Genomic DNA, 13,196 nt, shown 5'->3' on the forward strand with positions numbered 1-13,196 from the left:
GAGAAAGAAGATTAATGGGCGCTCCTTCTTGGGGATAAAGCTTCAGTTCAGGCAGTCATGAAGGTACAGCCAGACTGGTATGGATGGCACAAATGTGGCGCTTACTCTTTATATTGGTCTATATACTGGAGAAAGAAGATTAATGGGTGCTCCTGCTTTGGGATAAAGCTTCAGTTCAGGCAGTCATGAAGGTGCAGCTGGACTGGTATGGATGGCTCAGATGCACAAATGCGGCACTTACTCTTTGTTAGGCCAAAGCCACAGTTCCAAGAACAGGCAGAAAAGACAGAAAAGGCACCACTCAGTGGAGCAGATGCTTAATAATTTTATTGACACGTTACATGGTGTAAGCGTCTATCTGCATAGGAGGTAGGCGTCCTTCCGGGTCCGCGGTTTTTCCCTGAGTCTGGCCAGCAGCAGCCAAGAGATGACACTAGAGAACCAATCAGGGCACTCACTTCTGATCGAGGCAGCGGTGAAGCGCATAGTCACTGGAGGGCCGCATGAATGGGATGACACGGGGGGGTGGTAACCGGTTTCGGAGCATGCGTGAACCGCTCCTTGAAGGAAACCGGTTATCGCCCCCCTGCGTCATCACGTTCCTGCGGCCCTCCAGTGACTATGCGCTTCACCGCTGCCTCGATCAGAAGTGAGTCCCCTGATTGGTTCTCTAGTGTCATCTCTCGGCTGCTGCTGGACGGTCTCAGGAAAAAAACGCGGACCCGGAAGGAAGCCTACCTCCTATGCAGATAGACGCTTAGCCTGGGTTCACACTAGTGATGGGAAGTTCGATTCTTTTAAAACAGTCGGTTCATTTCGAACTACTCACTGAAATGAACCGATTCATGAATCGAAACTTCAGTTCACTTGCTGAGTCTACTGACAAGCAAGTGAACCAAAGCTCCAACTCAACCCGAAGTAAGGGTGAGTGCCGGTTCACACTATTACGATGGCAGACATCACATGTGATTCGGAGCGCACTGCTCCTAAAATCACATGCGATGTCTGTGCGGTGCAAATTCAGCCATACAGTTTGTATGGCTGAATTCGCACCACAATCGCAGTGAACTCGCACAGGAACCTTCTTTTGGTCCGCAGCAGAATCAGCATGTATTCAGTTACAGCAGGAGTCGGGCCAGGGGAGGAGTGGCGTGATCACCGCCGCTCTTCCCCGATCGTCGGGGAATCGAGTGTGGAGATCCCCCCACTTGTGTAAACAAAGCGGGCGGATCTCCTAAGTGACAGACAGGGTCAGATTGCAAGGTTCAGCATAGCTGTGTCACTCAGTCACCTCCCCCCACACACGTTAGTAAGCACCAGGCATACTTTAACCCCCTCCCTCTCCAATAAAAATTTACCCCTTCCCTGCCAGTGTCATTTTTACAGTAACAGTGCATATGTATAGCACTGATTACTGTAGTAATGTCATTGGTACCCCCAAAAGTGTCAAAAATGTCAGTCAAGGGTCCGATCTGTCCGCCGCAATGTCACAGTCCTGCAAAAAAAAATCACAGATCGCCGCCATTACTCGTTAAAAAAAAAACACCAAAAATGACATAAATCTTTCCCTTAGTTAGTAAACGCATTAACTTTTGCACAAACCAATCAAAATACGCTTATTGCGATTTTTTTTTACCAAAAATATGTAGCAGAAAACAAATTGGCCTAAAATGATAAAAAATTTTGATTTTTACATTTTTTTGGGGGGGAATTTCATATAAAAAAATGTGAAAAATATTGTTATTTTTTCAAAATTGTCGCTCTTTTTTTGTTTATAGCGCAAAAAGTAAAAATCGCAAATACCACCAAAAGAAAGCTCTGTTTGTGGGGAAAAAAAGGACGTATATTTCGTTTGGGTACGGCGTTGCATGACCACGCAATTGTCAGTTAAAGTCGCACAGTGCCGAATCGCAAAAAGTGGCCTGGACATTAGACAGCAAAATCCTTCGGTGGTAAAGTGGTTAAACCTCATTTGCCATGTCATTGCCCACTCTGTTATTTTGTTCAGGTCATTCTGTAAGATATCTGCCTCATGCTGTGTAGTTATTGCCCTGCCCAATTTTGTGTCATCTGCAAAAACTGATATAGAACTAAGGATCCCGTCCTCAATGCTGTTTATGAATAAATTGAACAAGGTTGGTCCCAGGACTGAGCCTTGGGGGACCCCACTTACCACCCCAGATCAGTCTGAGTATGCGCTATTTATTACCATCCTTGGGACTTGCCCTTTTAGCCAGTTCCTTGTGGTCGATGCCTGCAGACCTTATTTTATAAATTAAGCGCTTGTGGGGAACTGTATCAAATGCCTTAGTGAAATCCAGGTACAACACATCCACTGGTCTCCCCCTATCTAGCTCACAGCTCACCTCCTCATAGAATGTTAACAGATTGGTTTGACAAGAGCACTCATTCGTAAACCCGTGCTGATTACTGCTGATGATGTTGTTGTCTTTAGCAAACTCTACGATATAGTCCCTTATCATCCCCTCCAGAAGTTTACATACGTTTGATGTCAGGCTGACCGACCTATAATTTCCCGGGACATGCCTCTGGCCTTTTTTTAATTACGGGACATCGTTAGCTTTCGTGCAATCATCCGGTACATTTCCTGTCAGCAAAGATCAGGAACAGTGGTCTAGATATAGTTTTACTAAGTTCTTTGAGTACTCTCGGATGTACGCCATCCGGGCCTGGTGATTTATTTGTGTTCATTTTATCCAGCCTTTCCCTGATTTCACCCTCTGTTAGCCATAGCGGCAAGTCCTGTGACTTACTGCTAACCATACAGTCATGGTCAGTGTACCCCTCCTTTTCCTGTGTAAAGACTGAGGAAAAGAAAGCATTAAGCACGCTTGCCTTCTCAATGTCCTCTGTAACCATCCTCCCCTCTTCGTTAATTATGTGTGCAACATGCTCTGTCATAGTTTTTTTTTGCTGTTGATATATTTAAACAATTTCTTTGGGTTCTTTTTACTATCCTCCGCTATTTGTCTCTCAAAGTTGATTTTAGCCATTTTGATTTCGTATTTACTTTTCTTATTTGCCTCCTTGTACTGCTGGAAAGCCGATACTGTGCCCTCTGATTTATATTTCTTGAAGGCCATTTTTTTCCCCTAATACGTTTTTTAACATTACAGTTTAGCCAGCCAGCTTTGTCTCTTCTAAATTTATTTCCCATCGGAATGCACTGCGAGATGCATTTGTTTTATATGTTCCTAAAGCATTCCCATTTTTCCTCCATGGTCAGTGTTCCTAGGGTTTGGTCCCAGTTTACCCTTTCCATCATTGAGCACAATTAGGGAAAGTTTGCCCTCCTGAAGTTGAGGGTTCTTATGTTCCCCTCTTGCCTTGCTATTTATGCTAAATGCGATCATCCTGTGATCGCTAGAGCCCAGGTTGTCCTGGACTCCTACCTCCGAGATTAGGTCTGGGTCATTAATTAATAGATCCAGCACTGCATTTTCTCAAGTCGGACAATCCACCAACTGCGACATGTAGTTGTCCTGTAAGGTTTCCATGAAGAGACGGGCCTTCTGTGAGTGTGTAGTCCCCTCTTCCCAGTCAATGTCGGGATAATTGAAGTCCCCCAATATGATGACTGATCCCAGTTTTGCCACTCTACCCAACAGTGATATAAATTCCAGCTCTACCTCCTTCCTTTGGTTGGGTGGCCTATAACAAACCCCCACAATTACTTTTCCCTTTACTTCTTCCCTATGGAGTTCTACCCACACGGATTCTAACTCCGTACTCATCCCTTCCATAATATCACTCCTCTCTATCACCCTTACATTATTCTTGACATAGAGACATACCCCTCTCCCCTTTTTCCTACCCTGTCCTTCTGGTACACAGAATACCCTTGGATATTGGCCAGCCAGTCATGTGAGGGGTCAAACCAAGTTTCTGTTATTCCCACAAGGTCTATGTCCTCCTCATGTACTAACATTTCCAACTCATCCATTTTATTAGCTAGGCTCCTGGCATTCGCACATACCCCTCTTAGTTTTGTGGAATGGTGCTTATTTTTATTCCCGTTTGGTCTGAGGTGTGCCTGCACAGACCCCCTAATTGACGTTATGGATCTACTGTCGCTGCTGACCCTAATACTGCCTTCTGTACTTTGCTCCCTCCTGACTGACTCTACTTCTGAGCCCTCCCCCCCGTCTCCTAGTTTAAAAGCCCCTCCCACTTAGTGGCAATCTTTCTCCCCAAAAGATCTGTATCATCCCCATTAAGGTGCAGCCCATCCTTACTAAAGAGCTGGTAGCCGACTGAGAAAGCAGTTCAGTTCTCCAGGAACCCAAACCCCTCCTTCCTACACCAGTTCCTCAGCCATTTGTTAAGTTCCCTAATCTCCTTCTGCCTCTCTCGTCTTAATAAATTTTGACCAAAATGTGTTCTGCATGTCTTTAATAAAGGGAAAGTAACATTGTCTCCTGAAGAAATACATCAGGGGCAGAGCCACATGACGTCATCACTCCTGGAAGCTGTGGAGCGGCCATTTTGACATATCTTCTCCAGATGTCCATGCGGAAGGGGTCAACGTCCATAAAGTAATTCTTGGCTTTTAACCTTGTGCCCCTGGATTTGCAGTGCACTTTTGGAATATGGGCCCCTTTTCTTTGTTTTGAAAATGGGGTACCACAGGGGTCAGCAGGGCACAGGCGGGACCGACCACCAGAGAATGAGTCTCCTTCCACCCAACATTTCCCAGAGGAGAAAAAAAAGGGGGAACTAGTTACTCACCATAGTTTTGGAGACCGTGCGGACACCACTCCAGGCAGAAAACCTCCCCCATCTTGGTATGGGGGAGCTGTGGGCCAGGGGTAGGCTGTGACTCAGGCCGCAACCCAGTCATGTGCGTCCTTGTGAGGTGTTCCACTCACCGCCCAGCCCCCATCCAGGTGGGCTATGTCGCAGCCAACTGAGTGGAGCTACAGTCTGCACCCACTCGCTGGCCAGAGTGAGAGGACCTTAAGGATCTAGAATATCCAGTGCGTCACCCAGTCCGGCAGTTGATTGCAGTTCTCACAGGAACAGCTTGTTTGTAGAATGAAAAAATTTTGTAAGAACTTACCGTAACATTATTTTCTCTGAGTCCTCTGACATTAGCTGCCCACTCATACAGTCTGCACTTCTGGGTATTGGTCTTATCCACAGCAGTAAGCTAGGCAGAAGATTTTGTTAGAAAACATTCACAAAACCTTTGTATAGACACACCTACAGGGGGCTGTCCCTCTGGTCCAATACCCCCAGCTAGCAGCATTCCCAAATCAGTTTGGTAGCAAGCAGTATAGAGATCCATGAACCCCAAAAGAGGGGTGGGGGGCGGCGACTGGCAGAGGACTCAGAGAAAATAATTTTATGGGAAGTTATTACAAACATTCTATTTTCTCTTACGTCCTCTGACAGTCGCCACCCCCTCATACAGTCTGCACTTCTGGGACGTCCCAAAGCAGTGTAGATGTAAGGGGTGGGAAACTTAACCGTCAAAAAGGCAACGCAGCACCCAGGTCAGAGAAAAGAACCTTATCTGAACCAGATAGGGGAAAAACTGGGTAACTGGAAAGCTCAACAGGAGCGAACAAACCCAGGAAAGCAAAATAACCAAGGGGGAAAAAAACCCAACAGGAGGAGACAGGCTAAAAACTGCCATGTCTCCCCTAAGGCACTGCCGCACTCAGAACTTTGCGGCCAAAAGAGGCATCTGCCGATGCCAGAACATCAATTTTGTAAAGGTATGCACGGATGACCAGGTCGCCGCTTTGCACACCTGGGACACCGACGCCTGAGGGCGGAAGGCCCACGACGCAGTAACCGCTCTGGTAGAGTGCGCCGTGACAGGGAAAGGTGGAACCTGATTCCTAATTGAATAGGCCTGTACAATCGTCTGTCTGATCCATTTGGAAATGGTTGCCACAGACGCAGCCGTACCCTTCCAAAGTCCCTCAGGAAGGACAAAAAGAATCAGACATTCTCAAGGATTCAGTAGACGACAGGTAAACCCTGATCGCCCTCACCACATCCAAGGAATGCAAGGCAAACTCCTTAGGATGCTTAGGCTTCGCACACAGCGAAGGCAAGACAATGTCCTGGCTGAAATGGAAATCCGAAACCACTTTCGGATGAAAGGACTAATGAGGTTGCAAGACCACTTTATCCTTATGAACAACCAGATAGGGAGAGCTGCACGACAGAGCCACCAACTCCGACACTCTGCGAGCAGATGTGATCGCCACCAGAAAGGCAACTTTCCACGACAGTGGCGGCAGAGGAATCTCGCAGATGTTCTCAAAGGGAGGACATTGCAAAACGGACAAAACCAAATTCAGGTCCCAAGAAGGCAAGGGTGCCCTCCTAGGGGGAGCCAGATGACGCACCCCTTGAATGAAAGTGCGGATCAAGGAATTCGATGCCAGAGGGCGTTGAAAAAGAATGGCCAGCGCAGATAACTGGCCCTTAATAGTGGTCAGCACCAGACGCTGCTCCACACCAGTTTGAAAGAAGGCTAACACCCTTGCCACCAAAAAAGGAGCAGGAACCCCTGGGATTCACACCAGGCGAAATAAGCCTTCCAGGTACGATAATAAATCTTACCAGACGAGGCCTTCCTAGCCCTGAGTAAGGTAGGAATGACCACCGACGTGAGACCCCTGTCTCTCAAGACCTGGCTTTCAACAGCCACGCCGTCAAAGCCAGCGACGGTAAAGCAGGATGGAAGATTGGCCCCTGAGACAGAAGATCGTCTCATAGTGGGAGCCGCCAGGGAGGCTCGACGACCAGTTGCATGATGTCCGCGTACCAAGACCAGCGCGGCCAGTCTGGGGCCACTAGATTCACCAACCTCGGTTCCGAGACCAACCTGCGAAGGAACCTGGACAACAACTGGATCGGGGGAAAGGCATAAATCAGGCGATACCGATTCCAAGGCACTACCAACGCGTCCAACAGAAGGTCGCGTGTTCTTGCCACGAACCTTCCCACCTAGTTGTTTAGCCGAGACGCGAACAGATCCACATCTGGGGATCCCCACTGCGCACACAGCATCTGAAACACCTCCGGGTGTAGGGACCATTCCCCCTGGTCCAGGGTCTGGCGACTCAGTCCGCCTGCCAGTTCTCCACACCTGGAATGTGAACTGCTGAAATCGCCGGGACATGAGTCTCGGCCCAAGACAGAATCCCGGCCACTTCCTTGGCCGCCCGGGCACTCCTGGTGCCCCCTTGGTGATTGATGTAAGCCACCTCAGTGGCATTGTCCATCTGCATCCGCACCGGGCAGCCCCGCAGACGATCAGACCAACGGAGCAAACAGAGCCTGATCGCTCGCAGTTCCAAGACATTTATCGGAAGGGAGGACTCCCCCCTCCGACCAAGTGCCCTGGGCAGACAGATTGCCCAGAACACCACCCCAGCCCAACAAGCTGGCGTCCGTGGTTACCACAGTCCATAGCAACGGTCAAAAGGCCTTTCCTTCCCGCAGAGCCGGAGACTGAAGCCACCACAGAAGATCCGATTTGACTTGAGGGCTCAAAGAGATTCTCGTTTCCAAGAAGTGAGGATGCCTGTCCCACCTGGTCAGGATCTCGGCTTGCAGAGATCGTGTGTGAAACTGTGCAAATGGTACCGCCTCGAAAGCCGACACCATCAAGCCCAGGGACCGCATGCAGGTCTGGAGCGAGGAGAACTTGTTGTCCCTAAGGGACATGACCTCGTCCTGCAGAGTCCGGAGTTTGTCCTCTGGAAGAAAGACCTTTGCCTGGGCAGAGTCCAGAATCATCCCCAGGTAAGGGAGATGAACAGAAGGGGACAATGTCGACTTCTGAAAATTGATGGTCCACCCGAACTCCTGGAGCGTCTGAACCGTGGTTGACAGGTCGCGCAATAGAGTGGCACTGGAACTCGACCTTAAAAAAGGAGATCGTCCAGGTACCCCAGGATGGCAATCCCCTGTACCCGCAACAAGGCTAGAACAGGAGCCAACACTTTGGTAAAAACCTTTGGAGCCACAAACTGATAATGCTCCTCCGCAATTGCGAATCGGAGGTACCTCTGATGACTCTCGTATATAGGGATGTGTAGATAATCATCCTTGAGGTCGATGGAAGCCAGGAAATCCCCTGGACTCAGGGATGCCACCACCGACCGGAGGGACTCCATCCGGAATTTATGGAACCGCACAAAGTGATTCAGAAACTTAAGTCTAGAATCGGATGCACCTTGCCCTCTTTTCTGTGCACTGTGAACAGATTTGAGTAAAAACCCCAAACCTATCCCGATGTGGCACCAGGACAACCACCCCCTGGGTGAGGAGATCCTGAACCGCCCGATAGAGATCTCGGAAACGATCTGGGGTCAAATGAAGATTTGAGGGAAAAAATCTGTCTGCTGGGCGTGATCGAAACTCGATCTTGTACCCTGACCGAATGAGTTCTTGAACCCACCTGTCCTGAATCTTGGCCAGCCAAGGTTCGGGAAAACAGCGCAGACGTCCCCCCACCCCTGAAAAGGGTAAGGGCGCTCCTTCAGGTCGAGGCGGACTGGGCCGCCATGCCCATGTGGGCGGCTTTAGGCTTGCCCTCCCAAGGCTTCTTCTGGCCACCAGAGACCTTGAAGGACTTACCCTTGTCTTGTGCCTTGAAGGCACGAAAGGACCCCTGGTTAGGTTTAAATGAAGGGCCCCGCTTACCGCTGAAGGATCTTCCCCTGGACACCTGGGGCAGCAGAGTGCTCTTACCCCCAGTAACCCCCTTCACCAGTTCATCCAGAGAGTCCCCAAAAAGACGACTCCCTGCATAAGGGATGTCAGACACCGTCTTCTTGGAAGACTGGTCGGCCGACCAGCTTTTCAACCAAACAATGCGACGAATCGTCACAGCAACTGCAGACAGGCGTGAGACTAAAGGGGCTTCATACAGGGCCGCGTCACATACGTAGAAAACCGCCTGAATAATTTGATCCACCATCTCCAGAGTAGCAGGAGGGGCGGAGTCAGTAATAAGTGTGCGTTGAAGCACTGTGGCCCACTCCACAACAGCCTGAGAGACCATTACGGAAGCGATCACGGGTTTCATTAAGGAACCCACAACCATGTAGATGTGACAGGTAAGATTTTCCACCCGCCTAGTCTTTAAACACCGGAGAATCCTCCGCGGGCATTAAAGTGGCTTTATTTAACCTGGACACAGTGTGGTCCACCTTAGGAGCTTAAAGGCCCGTACACACGTACCGATCGTCGGCCGACAACCGATCTGCCGATTGTAGGCTTGTTAGTATGATGCTTCCGACAGCCGACAGCGCACTTTCGGCCAAAAAGAATCTGTCTTGCAAGCATGAAAATTTTTGTATGCCGACACCAGAGCGGCCGATTGTTCGCCAATCAGTAAAGAATTCGGCCGACAGACAGCAGATTTGCAAGACTGGGCATGCTCAGAAAAGAAAAAACACACGGAAAGTTAACCATTACATGACATCACTTCTGCAGTCGGCTGTAGTTGGCCGACAAAATTCTTGTGCAGTCTTTTGCACTTTTCAACAGACACCGACAGCCCTGGACAAAAGACGGCCGATCGTTCGGCCGACGATCGGTACGTGTGTACGGGGCATTAGTCCAGCTCAAATGCACCGGAACCGCAAAGGGATAACGGTACTGAAAACACTTGAGCACCACAAAATTGCGCTTTAAATTGCGCCATTGTTCATTCACGGTCTCGTGAAACTCAGCGGAGCAGAGAAAACCCTGACCCGACTTCTGGGCTTTGCAGGTCCCAAAGGAAGACCACTTATCCGACAGGTGGGGTTCATCATATAAATTTAGCGTGTCTTTCACAGCGCTAATAAGCGCAGACATTGCAGCGCGTTCTCTTGCTGAACCGGAGGTGGAATCCCCATCCTCCTCCTCCTCCACATCTGACCGAGAGGACTGAGACCCCTCAGGGGGTACAATGTCTGTGGCAACCATATCTGGCTCTCAATCAGAAAACCTGGGCCTTTTCCTAGAAGCCAGGTCAGACATTAACAAATCCACTTTTGACGCTAAAGTCGCAAGTGCAGCAGTAAGTGAGACTATAGCAGAGGATTCAGGAGTACCTGAACTCTCCACCAGAGCAGGGGGGAATTTGCTATCCTGGGACTCCATCATAGCACTTCAGAATTTAAAAGGCAATGGCCCTTTAAATTGGCGATTACCGCGGTTCCCACCGCAAATGCACCACAATGAGGAACTATGCCTGTGCTACTAAAAACTGCAAAATAATGAAAGCCAGCAGGAATGCAGCCCAGGAAACACCATAAAATCCCCTAAAGTGTGCCTATACCTTGTCACACGCTGTCAGCTCGATCTGCCTGTGAGAAGAAAGGAAGTGACCTCACGCCACTAGAGGCAGAACACAGCTCTGAGCCACAAGAAAATGGTTGCTAATACAAGTCTATGGAGAAGGCTCCAGGAAAATGGCTGCTGTTCACATAAAGAAACATAGCACCCACAGTAAAGATGGCGCCCGAAGGGCACCAAAAGAATGGCAGAAAATGGCTGCTGCCCTCACAATGAGGCCAAACAGCCTACCCACACCTAAAATGGCGGCCCCGCGGTTTTACCCCAATCGCGGCCCCCACACACCATGTCTGTACCCCCAAAACGTTGCCGAAGCACCTCAGGGACCCCTGCAACCCCCCCACACAGTGGTAGAACCACCATAGCACCCCCACAGGGATCGGGAAGGGACACACAGGGACCGCACTGACAGACATGAGGGGGATATCACAGATCCATGTGCACTGCCATCCCCATAAACAGAGGGCCCAGATACACACCCCGACAGACAATTGCCATAGACAGAGGGGTAGCATGGTACTCACCGGTTCAGCGAAACGTGGGTACCACTCTGTAACAGGAAGCCTCCCACTCTGGGTGGTGGTGCCGTCAGCCGATGCAGGGAGCATCCGATCAGGTCCGCCTAAAAAACTGACAGGCGGACCTGATCGGAAAGCCCATGTAAAAAGGACCCTAACAGGGACACAGAAAGCAATAAAAACTGAAAGGTGGTTCTAATCCCTCTTTGCTCTATCCAAAACTAAACAAAACATTTTGGCTTTAGTTAAAAATTTAACTGGTTGCATTTAGGAGTTTGCAGATGAACCCAATGTTTATGGTATTTGCACTTCTAGCAGTGATTGACTATCTCTTAAAAGTGACCCGAAGCAAACCCAATCGAAACACAAAACATTACATTTGCCATATCTGAAGGTGCTAAAAACAGAAATATAATTTACATTTAAAAAAACTAGTTTAAATACCAAGCAAAATATATTGGTGAATAAAAAAACAGAATCTTGAATTGCCGTTATAAATTCATCTGGAGCTTTTTCTACAGTAGTTTGTCAATTGAAATTAGCACTTTGCAGAAGGGATGCAAACAATCCCTTCAAGTTTTTCAGTCATTATATCCAACTTTTTTCTGTTTTTATCCTGTAGATTTTGAAATTCGGTCTCTAATTTAGTAGCAGCTGCTTGGAGAATTGTAGTCAAGTCAGTGGCATGAATGGTGTTCATATTAAAGTCTTTATTTATTGCCTCTTTAAACTTGCTTTCTTTAAAGACAACTCTTAATAAGCCATGTGCATTGCTGACATGTTCATGCTGTTGAAGGTGTTCTGTTTTCTTTCTTACTTCCATTTTTATTTGCTTGATTGATAAATAAATCTCTTTTTCCTTGACATATCTTTTCAGTTCTTTTATCTGTAAATAACAGTTTGAAAAGAAAATACGGTTTGAAATTGTGACAACCAGTGTACCCAAAAAACTGTTACCTTTATAAATTTAAGGGATACAGGTAGCATTACATATTTAAGAAAAGTCCCTATACTGTACTGGATATAAACATTTCACATATAGTAATCACTTTAAAATCTTGGGTTTACAAGGTATGTGTTAAAGAAAAAAAAAAAAAAAGGAAAAAATTGTATCACATATTGTAATTTTCCTTTCCTGATGCCAACCCATGGCAGCATACATGTGATATAGTTCTGCCCCTATATCCACCCACAGGACCTGTTTAAATCTATAAAATTCTGACAGAGCCATCTTCACCATCCTCCGTAAAAATAACAAAGATCAAAAAAGGGAGGGTTTGTATGGATTGGCAAATTACAGTATTTTGATACAATTTTCCGTTTTCTCTACGCCAACATGGCACCATACATGTGATAAATAACTAGGTAAACATGGCAGGTTAAATGTACATTCAATCTTTATTACAATGGACATGGAAGACTGGACCCTCATTTTGTTGAAGTCCATTGATGTACGAGCCCCTGGATCTTCCCTATAACGCCTGAGGCAGGTACACTGCACCAACCAGCCGGCTGCTTTGCAGATGTCTTCATAGGCAAATGCCCAAATTTGAAGACCTAAAGATAGATCTAGCTGAATGAGCCTCTAACACTTCTGGAGGCTCTTACCTGGCCGCACTGTATGTTTGCTGGACGATTTGACTCTGCAAGATGACAAGGCTTTGCTGTAGCTTCCTCCTCCGAATTTGGCTGTTGGAAACACAGTTTCCTGGAGGATAAAATGTATTGGTAATCCCGTGAGCTACTATGGTTTGGGGATTATTGAGTACTGTAGCTTGCACTAATCACTCCCCAATCAGTCAGTGTAGATGGCTAAAAACATTCATTTAAAGTGCTGCGCAGAAAATAGTGCATCTGATTTGAGACAAATATAACTTGATATATACTTAAAAATAACGAATTGAAATATTAAAAAACGTGGATGATCTGTCATAATGGAATTACCGTCTATACTCGAGTATAAGCCGAGGCCCCTAATTTTACCACAAAAAAAAATGGGAAAAATGATTGATTCCAGTATAAGCCTAGGGTGGGAAATGCAGCAGCTAGTGGACCACCACAAGACCCAAAACGGGCTGCTGGCATGGTACAGGAGAAGGCAGGGCTGCGGGCATAGTCCTTGCGACTGGTGAGTGTCCTTGCGACTGTTGAGTATCCTTGCGACTGGTGAGTGTCCTTGCGACTGGTGAGTGTCCTTGCGACTGGTGAGTGTCCTTGCGACTGGCGAGTGTCCTTGTGACTGGTAAGGGTCCTTGCGACGGGTAAGTGTGGTGCGACTGACTGGACTGTGCAACTGAGTGTTGGGCAACAGAGTGTTGTGTGACTGACCGGCTGTGCGATTGT

At 47.7% G+C, this 13,196-nt stretch overlaps 1 protein-coding gene across 1 annotated transcript in view; it reads right to left on the minus strand.

The window, feature by feature from the left end:
- Positions 1-11,204: 11,204 nt before the first annotated feature.
- Positions 11,205-13,196, minus strand: part of TEDC1 (tubulin epsilon and delta complex 1) — a 201,375-nt gene continuing 199,383 nt past the window's right edge. The window contains exon 8 of the mRNA XM_082242892.1: positions 11,205-11,739. Within this exon, the coding sequence (XP_082099018.1) occupies positions 11,392-11,739 (348 nt within the window). The 3' untranslated portion in view covers positions 11,205-11,391. The remainder of the gene's footprint in view (positions 11,740-13,196) is intronic.

The sequence above is a fragment of the Pelophylax lessonae genome (assembly GCF_965119305.1).
Source record: "Pelophylax lessonae genome assembly, chromosome: 13".
NCBI lineage: Eukaryota > Metazoa > Chordata > Amphibia > Anura > Ranidae > Pelophylax > Pelophylax lessonae.